The 18,983-nt window shown below is 43.1% G+C and overlaps 1 protein-coding gene across 1 annotated transcript; it reads left to right on the plus strand.

Annotated features, from left to right (window-relative positions):
- Positions 1 to 101: 101 nt before the first annotated feature.
- Positions 102 to 16,945, plus strand: LOC118939533 (histone lysine demethylase PHF8-like). Its single transcript, XM_036946834.1, is given in 22 exon segments — positions 102 to 429; positions 1,219 to 1,580; positions 2,428 to 2,513; positions 2,898 to 3,018; positions 3,455 to 3,615; positions 4,074 to 4,215; positions 4,340 to 4,526; positions 4,841 to 5,003; positions 6,760 to 6,847; positions 7,066 to 7,172; positions 7,288 to 7,379; positions 7,574 to 7,663; positions 8,120 to 8,395; positions 8,538 to 8,620; positions 8,728 to 8,903; positions 9,341 to 9,548; positions 9,920 to 10,263; positions 10,659 to 10,754; positions 10,953 to 11,062; positions 12,363 to 12,446; positions 12,448 to 12,712; positions 16,439 to 16,945. Coding segments are annotated over 21 exon segments (3,066 nt in total). The 5' UTR covers positions 102 to 429; positions 1,219 to 1,482; the 3' UTR covers positions 16,528 to 16,945.
- Positions 16,946 to 18,983: the final 2,038 nt, after the last annotated feature.

An 18,983-nucleotide genomic window follows, 5' to 3' on the forward strand; every position in this document is an offset into this window, starting at 1 on the left:
ACTCAACTGTAATGTAAATATTGTTTCATTTTGTGTGTAGGCCTACATTTGAAATATTGATGTCCCGCCGCTATTGTAGTTCTTCACTAGCGCAACTTTATTGTTCCTTCAACTACAGACAGTTTATGCGAGTGCTTTGAAATGGCGTTGCTCCATCACAAATGTCTGTATTTCTGAGTTGTTTATAGTAACAGTGCTCATGTAGTCGTCTTTTAATCTTTTCAAACACTGCAATATACATTTTGTGACTTAACCGACACACCCGGGTATCATTTGTGGGGGAAAAATACAATGCAGTAAGGGCTGTTTTTGAATACTTTGCGCTGCATAATAAGGCCTCAACGATCCTCAGCCTTTCGTAAGGATTTCAACCGATTTCGAATGCTTGGCCGGTGGCCCCTCTGCAGCAATCGGACAGTTTAAATCCCGGTAAGAAATTATTTCGGACCGATTTTCTGAACGTACAACTTACTTATAAGTAATTCAATACTATTTTCACGATAAACTAATATAAAATGCAATATATTTAGCTAAATATAGACTTATCCGCTGTTTAGCTAACGTTACCAGCTAACTTAAGTTGCTAAGCTTAGCCAATGGTGGCTAGCATGTTGCGCTAACAACTAAGTTACTGTAGCGAATAAACAGCTGGCTATGTGTGGTCTTGAATTGCAACTAACGAAAAGATAGCGTTGAACTAATACACATTATTACCAGCTTGCTATGAATCGGTAACGTTCAATTACCTGCGCTTTTCGTTTGTTAGCTAGTTACGTTAGCATAGTCTAGGTACTTGCCAAAAGCCATTGTTAGCCAGGCTGCAGTGTTTACAAATCTAGCTACTATAGTTAGCTAGCTAAGCTGCTAATGTTACTTTCCCTCCCCTAGTACTAGCTAATTAGCCAGTTATTTGTCTGAATTCCAATTCATATGCGAGAGCTGTCAGACATTTTGCAAGGCCTTACCCCTCCCCATACATTTATTAGCCAGTTTAGAAGTGTTATTATTAGCTAGCTAACTTTTGTATTGCCAAATCGTGGGCTAGCCCACTATTCAGACCCACTGCTAGCGAGCCAAGTATAGCAACTTATAGTGAGAACCTTCGGTCAGTAAAACGACTTAGAGGAGCTTATCTTTCTTATCCTCAAATTAACACCCACATCCCTGCAGACCTTTGTGACAGATATGTTTGTGCTCTCTTCTTTCCCATTTCAACAGGTGCCTAATCATGGCGAATACAATGCACCATGTGTGACAGAAAGCAGTGGGCTAGGCACCTATTCCAAGTGAAGTGACACACCACAGTTAACCTGTTACTGGCACTGCCCTGTGCTGCTTCAGTACAAACGCCATTTGAACTATATATATTTTTTCAGAGCTCAATGCAACCGTAAACTAATTCTCATTGCAAACTAGTGTCGTTCTGCCATATAATCACAGAGTAGATTTAAGCCTAACTGTCAGTCAGTTTACACTCCCAGTATGGCGTCTGTTCCAGTGTACTGCCTGTGTCGCCTGCCATACGATGTCACACGCTTTATGATCGAGTGTGACATATGTCAAGACTGGTTCCATGGAAGGTAAGTTATATTTCAGTTTCATTGAGCATTACTACACTGAACAAAAATATAAACACAGCATGTTAAGTGTTGGTCCAATGTTTCATGAGATGCAGTAAAATATCCCAGAAATGTACCATATGCACAAAGGGCTTATTTCTCAAAAATGTTGTGCACAAATTTGTTTACATCTCTGTTAGTGAGCATTTCTCCTTCAAGATAGTCCATCCACCTAACAGGTGTGGCATATCAAGAAGGTAATTAAACAGCATGATCATTACACAGGTGAACCTAGTGCAATAAAAGGCCACTCTAAAATGTGCAGTTTTGTCACACAACGCTACAGATGTCTCAAATTATGAGGGAGCGTGCAATTGGCATGCAGACTGCAAGAATGTCCACCAGAGCTTTTGCCAGAGAATTGAATGTTTTAGAGAATTTGGCAGTATGTCCAACCGGCCTCACAACCGCAGAACACGTGTATGGCGTTGTGTGGGCAAGCAGTTTGCTGATGTCAATGTTGTGAACAGAGTGCCCCATGGTGGCGGTGGGGTTATGGTATGGGCAGGCATAAGCTACAGACACAATTGCATTTTATCGATGGCAATTTGAATGCACAAAAGTACCATTACGAGATGGTACTTTTAAGGTATCTGTGACCAACAGATGCATATCAGTATTCCCAGTCATGTGAAATCCATAGATTAGGGCCTAATACATGTATTTCAATTGCCTGATTTCCTCTTATGAACTGTAACTCAGTAAAATCAATGAAATTGGTGCATGTTGTGTTTATATTTTTGTTCATTATAATTGCTGACTGTATACAGTAGGCTATGAGTACATTTTTGTTTGTTTTTTTGTCTAGTTGTGTTGGAGTGGAGGAAGACAAAGCAGCAGAGATTGACCTGTACCACTGTCCCAACTGTCAGGTCACCCATGGGCCCTCTGTCAGTAAGTCCCTCTGTCTCTTTGAATTTGCTTCCCAGGCTGTATTTTTATATTTCACCCATATTTCAAACCTGTTTGAATCTGTAGCATCAGGTGTGCTAGTTCTGAATGCATTCTGAATGGCTAGGGGTACTCTAGGACAGGATTAGGGAACCCGGCTCTATAGAAATACACATGCCAATACACACAACAATTCCTCACTTCTGTCAGTTTCGTTACCTGGTCTGCCTTTAGTAATACTACTAGTAGTAATGTAGGCCTAGTAGTAATAGTACACTAGTAGTGTGGTTGTAATAGCACAAGTATTAGTAGTGTGGTTGTAATAGCACAAGTAGTAGTAGCGTGGTTGTAATGCAAGTCTGTTGTTGTCCCCTGTATGTTCCGCAGTGAGGAAGCGGCGTGGAGGTACCAAGCAGGCTGATGCTGGCGGAAGAGACACTTCTGGTCGGCCGGTAAAGACAGGCAGCCCGCAGTTTGTCAGGGAGCTACGAAGCCGCACCTTCCCAAGGTGAACCTCCCATATTACATTATGTCTATACGTGTTCATTCTCTTCCACACTGTCTTTTATCTAGCATGAACATTCACCTAAAATGACCGCCTCGCAGAGAAAGAACCCAACCCGGCACTTATAATGTAAAATATTTCATGCGTAGCGTTTTGCTTGCGTCCATACAGTATAGCGTCTCAAAACTATCTGAGTGATCGACAATATGGCTTTTGAATCTGCATTTTTTTAAATGTCCGATAATGTATCATTTCGAGTGGTACTTTAATTATTTTCTCTAACTACAGTTCTGACCTGGTTCTCATAGAAGTTGAATTTTGCATCATAATACCATATCTGCCATACGGTGAAATTGCAGCAGTCTGAGACGCTTTTCCCATGTGTTATTCTATTTCTCTGTGTCCCTCACTATTTTCCAATCTCTCTGTGTATGTGCAGTGCTGATGAGGTATTGTTAAAGCCGTCGGGGGCCCAGCTGACAGTGGAGTTCCTGGAGGAGCGCTCATTCAGTGTTCCTGTCATGGTCCTCAGGAGGGACGGCCTGGGCATGAACCTGCCCCCGGGGAACTTCGGCGTCAACGACGTAGAGCACTACATCGGTAAACCTCTCCGTCTTTAGCGGCAATTTTGGTTTCACGTGCAGTTATTTTAATATTTGCTTGTTTTCCCCACATCATTAACTAGAACACTGATTTATATGTTGTCTTCTATGGTACCTTTACCTACCTTAGTTTAATGCACTGACTCTAAGTAAGTCTCCTTGGATAAGGGCATCTGCTCAATTCAATGATTAAAATGTCAATGTAAACCTGCAACTCTACATACAGTACAAGGCTCTGTCATACCTGCTCTTTAACTAGTCACGTCTCAACTTGACATTCCATTACCATAAGAGATGTAACCTAGTGTAGGTTACCAGAGGAAACTACGGTCTTATCTCACACAACAAGACCTCTGTAAGGTTGAGATGTTGTATATGATCAAGGTGCAGGAATAAAGCACTCTGTGTGGGGAGCGGCAAGACGTGTTTTGTTTGTTGATTGCGTGTTGTCTATAGGTCCGGACAGGGAGATTGATGTGATTGACGTGTCTCGCCAAGCTGACCTGAAGATGCGCCTAGGGGACTTTGTGGAGTACTACAACAGCCCCAACAGAGACCGAGTTCTCAACGTCATCAGCCTAGAGTTCTCTGAGACCAGGTACACCACACTGCTTGTTCTTGTGTCAATGCACTCATTGGTTGGTATTGCTCTCTAGGGGTCTTCCTTGTCATCAGTACATCATTTGGTTGAACAAAAGTCAAATGTCAATTTTCTGTCACAGGCTGTCAAATTTGGTGGAGACTCCGAAGATAGTGAGGAAGCTGTCGTGGGTGGAGAACCTGTGGCCTGAGGAGTCCGTGTTTGAGCGGCCCAACGTCCAGAAATACTGCCTCATGGGGGTCAAGGACAGCTACACAGACTTCCACATCGACTTCGGAGGCACCTCTGTCTGGTACCATGTACTACGGGTAAGAAGAGGGCAGTTTTTGGGACATTTTATGGGCCAGATTGTGTAAAGGGACTGTTGGAACTAGGCATTCTTCCTGCTGTGCTGACATGCATAATTGGAGCGTTATATACTAGGAGACTTAAGAGCGATATAACATTTGAATGTATGATGTCCATGCCTGACTTTACCTTGTTCATCATTGTAATGCTGTGTCTGCCTGACGGATGAAAATTCTCTCCTTTTAACTCTTCCACTTTCACGTTGATGTGGAAACGGAAAGGTTGATTAATGAGCGCTGTCACTGTTAGATAAATGTCTACGTGTGTCTCTCAGGGTGAGAAGATCTTCTACCTGATCTCCCCCACGCCAGCAAACCTTGCTTTGTTTGAGCGCTGGAGCTCCTCGTCCAATCAGAACGAGATGTTCTTCGGGGACCAGGTGGACATGTGCTACAAGTGCTCTGTCAAACAGGGGAACACGCTCTTCATCCCAACAGGTATTCACCCTCTTCATTTACCCAGGTATTCAACAAAGTGTGGTCAGATGTTATGGTTAGTCTTCTGAAACAGGGACTAGTGCTGTGACAGGCCTGTTATTGCTTCTGGTGATGGGTTTTATATACAGTGCATTCCTGGTGGAGCTTGTCAGAACTCCATATATTATGTGCCAGTTCATATACACTACCAGTCAAAAGTTTGGACACACCTACTCATTCAAGAGTTTCTTAATTTTTACTATTTTTTACATTGTAGAATAATAGTGAAGGCATCAAAACTATGAAATATCACATATGGAATCATGTCGTAACCAAAATAATTTTAAACAAATAAAAATATATTTTATATTTGAGATTCTTCAAAGTAGCCACCCTTTGCCTTAATGACAGCTTTGCACACTCTTGGCATTCTCTCAACCAGCTAAATGAGGTACTCACTCACCTGTTGATTGTGCCTTTAAGTTGACTGTGACTTTAAACAGCGTGGAAAATTCCAGAAAATGATATCATGGCTTTAGAAGCTTCTGGTAGGCTAATTGACATCATTTGAGTCAATTGGAGGTGTACCTGTGGATTTCAAGGCCTACCTTTAAACTCAGTGCCTCTTTGCTTGACATAAAAAAATTGTAGACCTCCACAAGTCTGGTTCATCCTTGGGAGCAATTTCCAAACTCCTGAAGGTACCACGTTCATCTGTACAAACAATAGTACGCAAGTATAAACACCATGGGGCCACGCAGCCGTCATATCTCTCAGGAAGGAGATGCGTTCTGTCTCCTAGAGATGAATGTACTTTGGTGCGAAAAGTGCAAATCAATCTCAGAACAACAGCAAAGGATCTTGTAAAGGTGCTGGAGGAAACGGGTACAAAAGTATCTATATCCACAGTAAAACGAGTCCTATGTTGACATAAACCTGAAAGGCCGCTCAGCAAGGAAGAAGCCACTGCTCCAAAACCGCCATAAAATGTCAGACTACGGTTTGCAACTGCACATGGGAACAAAGATTGTACTTTTTGGAGAAATATCCTCTGGTCTGATGAAACAAAAATATAACTGTTTGGCCATAATGACCATCGTTATGTTTGGAGGAAACCGGGAAGCATGGGGGTGGCAGAATCATGTTGTGGGGGTGCTTTGCTGCAGGAAGGACTGGTGCACTTCGCAAAATAGATGGCATCATGAGGAAAGGAAAAGTATGTGGATATGTTGAAGCAACATCTCAAGACATCAGTCAGGAAGTTAAAGCTTGGTTGCAAATGGGTCTTCCAAATGGACAATGACCCCAAGCATCCTTCCAAAGTTGTGGCAAAATGGCTTAAGGACAACAAAGTCACATTTTTGGAGTGGCCATCACAAAGCCCTGACCTCAATCCTATAGAAAATTTGTGGGCAGAACTGAAAAAGTGTGTGCAAGCAAGGAGGCCTACAAACCTGGTAGCTTGTGGAAGGCTACCCGAAACGTTTGACCCAAGTTAAACAATTTAAAGGCAATGCTACCAAATACTAATTAAGTGTATGTAAACTTCTGACCGACTGGGAATGTGATGAAAGAAATAAAAACGGAAATAAATCATTCTCTCTAGTATTATTCTGACATTTCACATTCTTAAAATAAAGTGGTGATCCTAACTGACCTAAGACAGGGAATTTTTACTTGGATTAAATGTCAGGAATTGTGAAAAACTGAGTTTAAAACTATTTGGCTAAGGTGTATGGGTGTTTTCAATGTACTTACTTGTCTCTCTCTCTCTCAGGATGGATCCATGCTGTACTGACTCCTGTGGACTGTGTGGCTTTCGGAGGGAATTTCCTACACAGTCTCAACATTGATATGCAGCTCCGGTAAGTCCCTTCACTCCTGCCTCCTACTAAAACGTGAGTCGCATCACTTGCGGTACTCCGTTTATCTGAACTGATCATAGCAACATTTCTCTACCATTCATAACTACAATGCCATTTTGAAAATGTCTCACTCAATACATTTCCATTACCATTGTACTATACATTCGAATTACCAAATGTTTATAACCATTCATTCTGTGTTCTTCTTTCCCCATCAGAGCGTATGAAATAGAGAAGAGGTTGAGTACAGCCGACCTGTTCAGTTTCCCAAACTTTGAGACTGTGTGCTGGTATGTTGGCAAGCACCTGCTTGACACATTCAGAGGTGAGGTGCTTCATCATAAACATGCTTTTCCCCCCTCTGCTCTCTAAGGAACTGCATTTCTTTGGGCAATGTATGTCAAGAACCTTGGCAACTTCTATGTTGATCTATGTTGCAGGTCTGAGAGAGAACCGCAGACACCCTGCTACCTACCTGGTCCACGGAGCCAAGGCCCTCAACAACGCTTTCCGCACCTGGACACGCAAAGAGGTAGCTCTTTACTGTAGGCCCCCTTATGTATGCATTCATCAAGCCTTTACAGCAGCCACTGAAGACTTTATAACATCTGTCATAGTCTGTCGCTAACATTATGCGCAATGGCACAAGATATCAGGAAGCTAGTTGTAGTGGGCGCTATATTCTTTGTGTCTTATGGTGACGTTATGTTTTTGTCCTCCCACCAGTCGCTGACTGACCACGAGGTGGAGATTCCAGAGACCATTAAGACCCAGCAACTGGTCAAGGACCTGGCCAAGGAGATACGACTGGTGGAGGTAAGCTGGCCTGGGGAGGTGGAGACACTGACAAATATTTTCTTACTTTTTGTAACTTATTGATTATATTTATTTAACTAGGCAAGTCAGTTAAGAACAAATTCTTATTTACAATGACGGCCAAACCCTAACGACGCTGGGCCAATTGTTGGCCGCCCTATGGAACTCCCAATCACGGCCGGGTGTGATTCAGCCTGGATTCAAACCAGGGACTGTAGTGACGCCTCTTGCACTGAGATGCAGTGCCTTAGACTGCTGCACCACTCGGGAGCCCAAAAGAGTACACTGAGGCAAACTGAGCCAAGCTACTAGACTGGCCTAGTTGTTCATCTACCATCATATCTGAGCCTGTACAGTTCAGGTCACCACTATAGTGAGTCCCTATCAGGCATATGAGTGTGTATGAATTCATTTCAGTCTGGCTTACTGAGAGTACTCTGTCCTCTGCCACTCCAGGACATCTTCCAGCAAGGCCGCCCTACGGCTCCTTTCACCTCTACACAGGGCTTCCCCTCGCCCCTCCCCAAAGCCTCCCCTCTAGCCATCTCCCAGAGCCCTGGCCGCCCCCCGGGGAAGAAGAGAGGCCCCAAACCCAAGGATGTGTCCCCCAGTCCCAAAAAGAAGGGCCAAAAGGGCTTAATGAAAGAGGCAGGAGAGCTGGATCTCCTGGAGATCCACACCAAACACACACTGAAGAAATGCCAATCTGGTAACAAGAAAAACAAGAACAAGGTACGTCTGTTCAATTGGTGATTGATGTGCCTTGTCCTTGTCGAATACATTTAATAAATGAAATGCACATTTAAATAGTCCTTTTACCTAAAAGGAAAATTTGTGATGCTAATGTGCGCTTGTGATTTCTCTCCATCTCCAGTTTGAGCTACCCTTGGAGGAGTTCCAGGGGAAAATGAGCAAGAGCAAACTGAAGCTGGTGCTGACCAACGGCAAAATACAGGGGTAAGACTGGGATGTCAGGCGACCTCTTTATCTCTTATCACGTTCTGTTTGCATTTGACATTGTGTCATCGACACGTTCATGGAAGTTTCTTTCTTTCTGACCACAGCAAGAAGGGTGGTCGTTCGGGCGGCAGTAACAGTGCCGGCCGTGCCCCTCACTTCCAGCACCATGCTATGGGAGGGTCTGCACTGTCAGACTTTGAGTCAGAGGACGAGCTACAGATTGACGAGACACCTCCTCCACGACGCAAGGCTGGGGGATCCAGCAAGAAGAAACTTAGTGGTAAGTTTACATGATATAGTACAAATGGAAATATACTTTGAGAGCACTTCTTTCGTGAAAGCATTACTAATCAATAAAAAATTGTTTTCTTATCTTGTTGGGGCATTCGGTTCAGCCTTCCGAGCCTTGAGGCTTAATTGATATGAAAGCAAATAAAAACACTTTTTAGGCGTGCTTTGGGATAGAGTGGCGTAATCTACCAGTCAGTTTTATCGTTGGTGTCTGGGGCAGGTTTGGTCCGTTGGTGGAGCAAGGAACAAACTATAAACCTGATGGAAAATGCCTGGACCGTTTTCCATCAGAGCACATGTTGTAACAACCTTTTGCTAAGGAAAACGTACAAATGTAGCATTTCTATTAGTTCCTCCCCATTTCACACAGTTTCAATTGGTATTCTTCCATTTTGTGCCTACTGAACAAGATCCTGTTTCCGTCAGGTCTTCCTAGGAAGCTGCCGAGGGCCAAGCCATGCTCTGACCCCCATCGCATCAGAGAACCAGGAGAGGTGGACTTTGACATTGAGGAGGACTACACCACAGATGAGGAGGAGTCGATGACTGTCCATGGCGTGAAGGGTGGAGCAGGAGGAATCCTGGACCTGCTGAAAGCCAGCAAACAGGTGGCAGGGCTGGACTCTGCACTCAGGTAGGGCCTGACTGACACTTCTGGACATTTCAGAAACCTTAATCATATTGTTTTATTCTCAATACCAGCCCTCTGCAACTTGTGTTCAGATATTCTGAGCAGTCAGACTACCACGTAGTCTTATCTATTTGAACTCAAGTCAATCATTCGAAAAATGTATTTGCATTCTGCCTTGGCATCAGATTGCCAATGGAAAAATGTATCCAAAATGGGAGCCAATGAAGTTGGGAGGATGAATGTTTCTCTCACTGCCTTCATAAACAGAACAGGTTAACTTGCGTAATATACATTTTTGCAACATATGTCCTCTACATTTTAGTGCTGTTTGTGTGGTGATCATTCATCTCTTGTCCTCCCTCTCCACCCTCCAGTGAGGAAGCCCCAGCCTCTCCCAGCACACGAGATGCCATCCAGGGCATGCTCTCCATGGCCAACCCTCCATCCTCTTCCTCCTCCTCCTCTTCCTCCTCTTCCTCCCCTCGGTCTGTCTCCGGAGGGCTTTCTGAGGGCCTGGGCATGGTCAAAGAGAAAGGGGGGCGGGCCGTGTGGGTGACAGGAGCCAATAAGAGCAGAGGGGGAGGAGCCTCCAAAGAGAAGACAACTTTCCAACGCCCTGGGAAGCGGCCGGTCAAGCGGCCGGCCCGTCACCTTAGCGACGAGGACAGCCCAGACGAGCAGGAAACTCTGGGCACCTGTTTTAAAGACGCAGAGTATGGTGAGTCAGAGGAAGAATCTCAATTGAGATTCTCCCATAGGCTGTGTGCGTCCCAAATGGCACCCTATTCCCTGTATAGTGCACTACTTCTGACCAGGTGAGTCATGGGAGAAAGGAGCACAAGAACATACCCCTGGCCTGGCTACTGCTCAGAGACTACTCGCCTTGCCCTGGCTGCATTAGTTTTGGAATGGTCTCAAATTTGCACCCGCCAAACTGGTTCCCCAGGCGAGCTAAAACAAATCCACGAACATTGGGTTTAGCTCACCTGGGAACTAAGTCATGGTCGAATCAAGGCACTATGATGGATACTAAACTAAATTATCCAATGATGTCACGATCATTATCCTGCCTGACTGCTCAACCCTCCTGACCAACCCCTGTGTGTGTTTCAGTCTATCCCTCCTTAGAGTCTGATGAGGAGGACCACGCCAACAAGGCCAAGATGAAGAGGAAGAAAAACTGGGACGACACTCCTTGGAGCCCCAAAGGTACTCACTACTCAACCCATTTTCAAGTGTTAGACAGTGGACATGTTTCATGACCAAACCGACAGCGAAGGACATTTGTTGATACTTAGTTGAGCATGTAATAACCATCTGTAGGCGGACTCTCCAAATATAGACTCTCCAAATAAAGTGTTACATATCATTGATTAATTCCGCAAACATATTTTCTTATTCCCTCAGCCCGGGTAACCCCCACCCTGCCAAAACAGGAGCGCCCAGTGAGGGAGGGGGCCAGAGTGGCGTCTGTAGAGACTGGCCTTGCTGCAGCTGCTGCCAAACTGGCACAACAGGTGAGATGAGAGGAGGGGAAATACTTTTGGTCATGTTTTGTATGTGGACACCTGCTCGTCCAACATCTCATTCCAAAACGATGGGCATTAATATGGAGTTGGTCCCCCCCCTTTGCTGCTATAACAGTCTCCACTCTTCTGGGAAGGCTTTCCACTAGATGTTGGAACTTTGCTGCGGGGACTTGCTTCCGTTCAGCCACGAGCATTAGTGAGGTCGGGCACTGATGTTGGGAGATGAGGCCTGGCTCGTAGTCGGCGTTCCAATTCATCCCAAAGGTGTTCGATGGGGTTGAGGTCAGGGCTCTGTGCAGGCCAGTCAAGTTCTTCCACACCGATCTCGACATCACTCCAGAGAACGGATTTCCACCACTCCAGCCGACGCTTGGCATTGCGCATGATGATCTTAGGCATGTGTGCGGCTGCTCGTCCATGGAAACCCATTTCATGAAGCTCCGACTAACATTTATTGTGCTGATTTTGCTTCCAGAGGCAGTTTGGAACTGTAGTGAGTTTGGAACTCACTGTTTGGAACTGTAGTGAGCGCTGTAGTGAGCGTTGCAACCGAGGACCGACCACCACTTCGCGGCTGAGCAGTTGTTGCTCCTAGACATGTCCACTTCACAATAACAGCACTTACAGTTGACTGGGGCAGCTCTAGCAGGGCAGAAATTTGACAAACGGACTTTTTGGAAAGATGGCATCCTATAACGGTGCCACATTTAAAGTCACTGAGCTCTTCAGTAAGGCCATTCTACTGTAAATGTTTGTCTATGGAGATCGCATGGCGGTGTGCTCGATTTTATACACCTATCAGCAACGGGTGTGGATTAAATAGCCAAATCCACAAATTTGAAGCGGTGTCCACATACTTTTGTATATTGTGCATGTTAGGGGACAGTTTGGGACAAGTTCATGTTCTGAAAGAGGTAGGGCCCTTTACTAAATCTTACACCCATTCAAATACATTTTGAAGGCTCCTGAGTGGCGCAGCGGTCTAAGGTGCTACATCTCAGTGCTAGAGGCGTCACTAATGACCCTGGTTCGATTCCAGGCTGTATCACAACCGGCCATGATTGGGAGTCCCCATAGGGCAACGCACAATTGGCCCAGTGTAGGCCGTCATTGTAAATAAGAATTAGTTCTTAACTGACTTGTCTAGTTAAATAAAAATTTAAAAAAAGATGAGACAATCACCAAAAGACAAATGAGAGCCAAATGTTGAGATGCTACCCTCTGTGGAGCTAGGGAATATGATTGAATGTCAAATGCTGTCTAATATTTCTATTGTTTATTCATCCAGGAGATCCAGAAACCCACCAAGAGGAAGTACACCAAAAAGCCCCGCCCCGTTGCCCCACCACAGCCACCTCCTCGGGCCGAGCCGTCCCCTCCCTCCCCCCCCTCTAGCCCCGGAGCCTCCCACCCCTGACTTAAGCCCTGAGCAGAGGGTGGAGTGCTACTCTGCCAGCCTACTGGACCATGAGTACACGGCAGGCCCTGGGGGCCCCAGAGGGAGTGCGGCTATGGCTCCTGGGGTGTTCCTCACCTCCAGACGACCCTCCCTCTCCCCCCAGAACAGCAGCACTTACTCCCCCTCTACAGCCTCCCCCGCTGGGCTAGCTAGCCCCGGCAGCGCTGGAGCTGGTGGAGGTAAGTACATAAGTGCTTGTGGTAATTGTCTTGCTGGAAGATCCACTTTTGACCAAGTTGCTGCCTTCTGGCAGAGGCAACAAGGTTCCTGTTACTGGGTAAAGTTTGACCTTATTTTCTGTATAAGCATCCTTCTTTCAACGCCAAACAAACCACTGGTGTGCGTGGCCAAAGAGCTCAATACATTTCAGCCTAAAACCTGGTTGCCTCTGCCAGGAGGCTGAAACTTGGCCACAAAATCAACGTTTTGCAATGGCCATCTGTCTCTGGACTTGAAACCAATTGAAAATGTGTGGTTTGAATTGAAGAGGGAAGTCCATAAGCACCAACAAAGGATATCAAGGATCTGGAAATATGCCGTAAAGATGAATGGTCTAAGATCCCTCCCAATTGGAGAGGCAGGTAGCCTAGTGGTTAGAGCATTGGACTAGTAACCGAAAGGTTGCAAGATTGAATCCCTGAGCTGGAAAGGTAAAAATCTGTCGTTCTGCACCTGAACAAGGCAGTTAACCTACTGTTCCTAGGCCGTCATTGTAAATAAGATTTTTTTCTTAACTGACTTGCTGAGTTAAATAAAATATGTTCTCCAATCTCATAAAATATTTTAGAAAAAGGCTCAGTACCGTTGTCCTCGCAAAGGGGATGGTGCTGAAGTATTGGAAATAGAGGTGGCAATAATTGGAATCTTTTTGAGAACATGTTACTTGTTAAAATCTCTTTCTCTGAGCAAGTATATAAGTATAATAATATACACTGAACAGAAAAACAACATGTAAAGACATTTTTCATCCACACAAAAATATAATTTTCCTCATTTTGTGCAGACATTTGTTTACATCCATGTTAGATTATCTTGGCAAAGGAGAAATGTTCACTATCTACTAGACAGGTGTGGCATATCAAGAAGGATGATCATTACACAGGTGCACCTTGTGCTGTGGACAATAAAGGCCAGTCTAAAATGTGCAGTTTTGTCACACAACACAATGCCACAGATGTCTCAAGTTTTGGGAGTGCGTGCAAATGGCATGCTGACTGCAGGAATGTCCACTAGAGCTGTTTCCAGATCATTTAATGTTAATTTCTCTACCATAAGCCGCCTCCAACGTCATTTTTGAGAATTTGGCAGTACGTCCAACCAGTCTCATAGCCGCAGACCACATGTAACCACGCTAGCCCAGGACCTCCACATCTGGCTTCTTCATGTGCGGGATCGTCTGAGGCCAGCCACCTGGACAGCTGATGAAACTGCGGGTTTGCAGAACCAAAGAATTTCTGCACAAACTGTCAGAAACTGTCTCAGGGAAGCTCGGCTGCGTGCTCGTCGTCCTCACCAGGGTCTTGACCTGACTGCAGTGCGGCGTTGTAACTAACTTTAGTGGGCAAATGCTCACCTTCGATGGCCACTGACACGCTGAAGAAGTGTGCTCTTCACAGATTAATCCCGATTTCAACTGTACAGACGGCGTGTATGGCATCGTGTGGGCGAGTGGTTTGCTGATGTCAACATTATGAACAGAGGGCACTGTCAATGATTAGTAGAACAGAGATACCGTGACGAGATCCTGAGGCCCATTGTCATGCCATTCATCCACCACCATCACCTCATGTTTCAGCATGATAATGCACAGTCCCATTTTGCAAGGATCTGAACACAATTCCTGGAAGCTGAAAATGTCCCAGTTATTCCATGCCCTGCATACTCACCATACATATCACCCATTGAGCACGTTTGGGATGCTCTGGATCGACGTGTACGACAGCGTGTTCCAATTCCCGCCAATATCCAGCAACTTCGCACAGCGTTTTGAAGAACAGTGGGACTACATTCCACAGGCCACAATCAAAAGCCTGATCAACTCTATGCGAAGGAGATGTCGTGCTGCATGAGGCAAATGGTCACACCAGATACTGACTGGTTTTCTGATCCATGCCCCTACTTTAAAAAAAGATCTCTGTGACCAACAGATGCATATCTGTATTCCCAGTCATGTGAAATCCATAGATGAATTTATTACAATTGCCAGATTTCCTTATATGAACTGTAACTGAGTAAAATCTTTGAAATTGTTGATTTTTGTGTTTATTTTTGTTCAGTGTAATCTTCCCTTTTTTACACATACACAATATAGTTCAGACATCATGAAAATAAATTAAACATTTTTTGAGGGGTCTAACACACAGCTGACTGAATGACAATGCAGCAGCAGCACACAGAATTAGAACAGGCTTGCAACATCTAACCCTGGCAATTTGACTGGTTAACTAATTCGTACACTCACAATGGCTGCCTGGTATTGTGATGCAATCATTTCCATGGTAATGTGAATGTTCATTCAAATGATGTTTAACTGATGTGCCCCATGCAATGGAATGTATTTTTTGCAATGTCAGTTGAATCAGCAAATTACAGCATATATTTTAGCACATATTTTACTTATGGGTACACTCTTAGTAGATGTGGTAAAGAGGTCAATCAAACTCGGCCAAAACAATGAAATTGCCATGGAAACGCATGGGGGAAAGTGCCTTGGGGTAAGGATCCCAACACTCCTCATTGCCCCCCAGCAAAATTAGTCTACTTTTAGGCTATTGTTTGTGTATTTCACATTTTTTCGAAATATAATGCTTTTATGGATGTCAACCCCCAACACATGTTCATGTCATTGTTACGATCAACTACATTACAGTTAAACATTATTTTGACCACCATCAACCATTTCTGTATGCTAGCTATGCTAACCATCTTATACAAACGTTAGTTAGCATTTAGTAGTCACTTCTACATGTTATATAGCAAATATATCCAAATTGGACTGAAGTAAGCACATTTGTGGGCCTGTTACAGTACATAAAACATGAAGGTTTTGGCGAATATCCACTATGTTAGATCAGATTTGTTGAATGTTCTCCAATCTGGTAAATGGAACTTCTGCGTTCCAATGACTCCTTTACCACATCTATGGCTGCCAGTCCACCCATTATGCCATCATAGAATGAGGACGCCCATTCTATTAATTATATTTCTATGGCGGCACATGCAGTCAGTTGCGGAGGAGAAAATGTGCGCCCCCCCCGCCCAAACAGTTATTACGGTGACGGCGGTCATTTGGTTGACCAATTACCATCATCCAAAATTCCATGATCGCCACTGCCCTATTTTTTTTTTGCTCATCTTAATAAAGAATAAAGGGTGCCAATCATTTCGGTCAAGGCTGTAGAAACACACGGGTAACTTCACAGCACATAGACATGAGTTCAGGGGTTAAAGTTCTTTCTCCGTCACTGGCGGATTTCTTTCATATGGATTCATTTTTTTTCATTATTTTAATAATAAATGTTTTTAACCAATTGAAAAGGACTATAATTGGTAAAACGTGCAGTTTACAAGTGCAAATGATCCTTTCCCTAAAAGCATGATGGTCATTCCTTTTTTTTCTTCTTTTTTTTAACATGAAAGTATAAGTTAACTTTCCCACAGAAAATCAATCTGAGATCGACTTAAGTTTCAGTCATGGGATTTTTTGTTGTTGCTGTAACCCCTGTGAGTTCATTAGGGCACACAACAGAAAACATTTCAGAGCGGAATATGAAAATTACCTGTCCAGATAATGCCTCCCTGTTTGTCTGTTTTCCTCCATTTGGTGTCTAATGAACAGGATTCACAAATGTGACAAACTGTTTTCTTACCCATTGCTTTATTCCTTCTTTCTACCTCCATCTCAGGGAAACGTCCAAAGAAAGGACTTGCAACAGCAAAACAGAGACTAGGAAAGATTCTGAAAATCCACCGCAATGGGAAGCTTCTCCTGTGAGAGGTGCTTCGGGAGATATGGACGGATGGAGGACAGATGGATGTAAATTAAAGAGGACCTGAAAGACATGACTGCTTTAAGAGAAACTGTTTATATTTTTTAATCTATAATTCAATTTTTTTTCATCTGGTATCTTCACCTGCACCTGTCATTCACTCATGTTCTCACTCTATACCACTTTCCAGTCCTTAATAATTCAGAATTGATTGAATCTATATAGCTGTTTTGTAGCGCTGAAATAGTCAGCATTCTACTTTGGTACTCTGCTTTCACATTTGGTATTATTTATACTTTGATATGAAAAAATATATATATACACACACACTACCGTTCAAAAGTTTGGAGTCACTTAGAAATTTCCCGGTTTTTGAAAGAAAAGCATATTTTTTTGTCCATTAAAATAACAACAAATTAATCAGAAATACAGTGTAGACATTGTTAATGTTGTAAATGACTATTGTTGCTGGAAATGGCTGATTTAAAAAAATATATATACATAGGCATACAGAGGCCCATTATCAGCAAACATCACTGCTGTGTTCTAATGGCACATTGTGTTAGCTAATGCAAGTTTAAAGGCATAATTGATCATTAGAAAACCCTTTTGCAATTATGTTAGCACAGATAAAAAATGTTCTGATTAAAGATGCAATACAACTGGCCTTCTTCAGACTAGTTGAGATCAGTAGTTTGAGAAACGGATGCCTCACAAGTCCTCCACTGGCAGCTTCTTTAAATAGTACCCGCAAAACACTAGTCTCAATGTCAACAGTGAAGAGGCGACTCCAGGATGCTGGTCTTCTAGGCAGAGTTGCAAAGAAAAAGCCATATCTCAGACTGGCCAATACAAATATTAAGATGAGCAAAAGTACAGACACTGGACAGAGGAACTCTGCCTAGAAGTCCAGCATCCCGGAGTTTCCTCTTGAGACTAGTGTCAGCGTTGAGACTAATGTTTTGTGGGTTCTATACTGAAGCTGCCAGTAGAGGACTTGTGAGGCGTCTGTTTCTCAAACTAGACACTCTAATGTACTTGTCCTCTTGCTCAGTTGTGCACCGGGGCCTCCCACTCTTTCTATTCTGGTTAGAGCCAGTTTGTGCTGTTCTTTGAAGGGAGTAGTACATAGTGTTGTTAGGGATCTTCAGTTTCTTAGCAATTTCACGCATGGAATAGCCTTCATTTCTCAGAACAAGAATAGACTGACGAGTTTCAGAAGAAAGTTATTTTTTCCTGGCCATTTTGAGCCTGTAATTGAACCCACAAATGCAGATACTCCAGATACTCAACTAGTCTAAAGGCTAGTTTTCTTGCTTTAATCAGAACAACAGTTTTCAGCTGTTACAAAATGGTTTTCTAATGATCAATTAGCCTTTTAAAATGGTAAACTTGGAATAGCTGATAATGGACCTCTGTATGCCTATGTAGATATTCCATTAAAAATCAGCCGTTTCCAGCTACAACAGTCATTTACAACATTAACAATGTCTAGACTGTATTTCTGATCAATTTGAAGTTATTTTAATGGACAAAATAAATGATTTTCTTTCAAAAACAAGGACATTTCTAAGTCACCCCAAACTTTTGAACGGTAGTGTATAAATTGAGGAGCATGTAAGCATTTAGTTGGTCATGCATCGCTCAGATCAATTGAACATGTATCGATCAATTAATTGCTATATGATCTATCTAATCATTTAACCCATTAAACTTACATGCAAGAAGCATGTATTCATCAAATTGACAATGAAAAATGTCTGAAATAATTAGTAGTTGATGATTTATAGTAAAACAATTCTTTGATTTTTATTATTGAAACCCATGATATGACCCATTCTTCATTTGACATGGGTCTCTCTATGTGGGTGAGTCAAAAGGGGTGAAGGTTTTAAATGGATAAATAAAATATAAGTTTCTTTCTAGACAATTCAGCCAAATTGGATTTTTAGAAATGATTAAATCCATTTGAGATGAACTCATGTTGTTTTGGATGACTTAGCTTTTTACATGTATTATGTGCTAGTAGGCTTGCCTCCCATTCAGCCCTTTACAGTTGTGTTCACATCTCTGTTCTCACTTTCGACTCTAGTTTACTTTTTTATTTCTACAAACTTAGGTTATTACTTTTATTCACCACCCAGGTGTTTATTTTTCCCATGTAGATAGCAACCAAACCTTTTAGAAAGGGGATCTCTTCACCAGAATTTATGTAGATATTTTCAAAGAAATGATCGGTGTGCTAATGACCCCAAGAAAGAATTAACTTGTGTTTTTGATTGTATTCATTTAACTTAGCCTGGGTACCATGTCACATACCCAAGCTACATTTAACTCACTTCTGGATGAAGTTCTGTGTTTTTAGATGTGTATATTTTGGAATTTATATAGCCACCCAGTCAAAACAGTACTGTCATGATATGAAGAATCTGGTTCCTAATCATTTTCAAATCCACCATGG

This window comes from Oncorhynchus mykiss, chromosome 16 (assembly GCF_013265735.2).
Source record: "Oncorhynchus mykiss isolate Arlee chromosome 16, USDA_OmykA_1.1, whole genome shotgun sequence".
Taxonomy (NCBI): domain Eukaryota; kingdom Metazoa; phylum Chordata; class Actinopteri; order Salmoniformes; family Salmonidae; genus Oncorhynchus; species Oncorhynchus mykiss.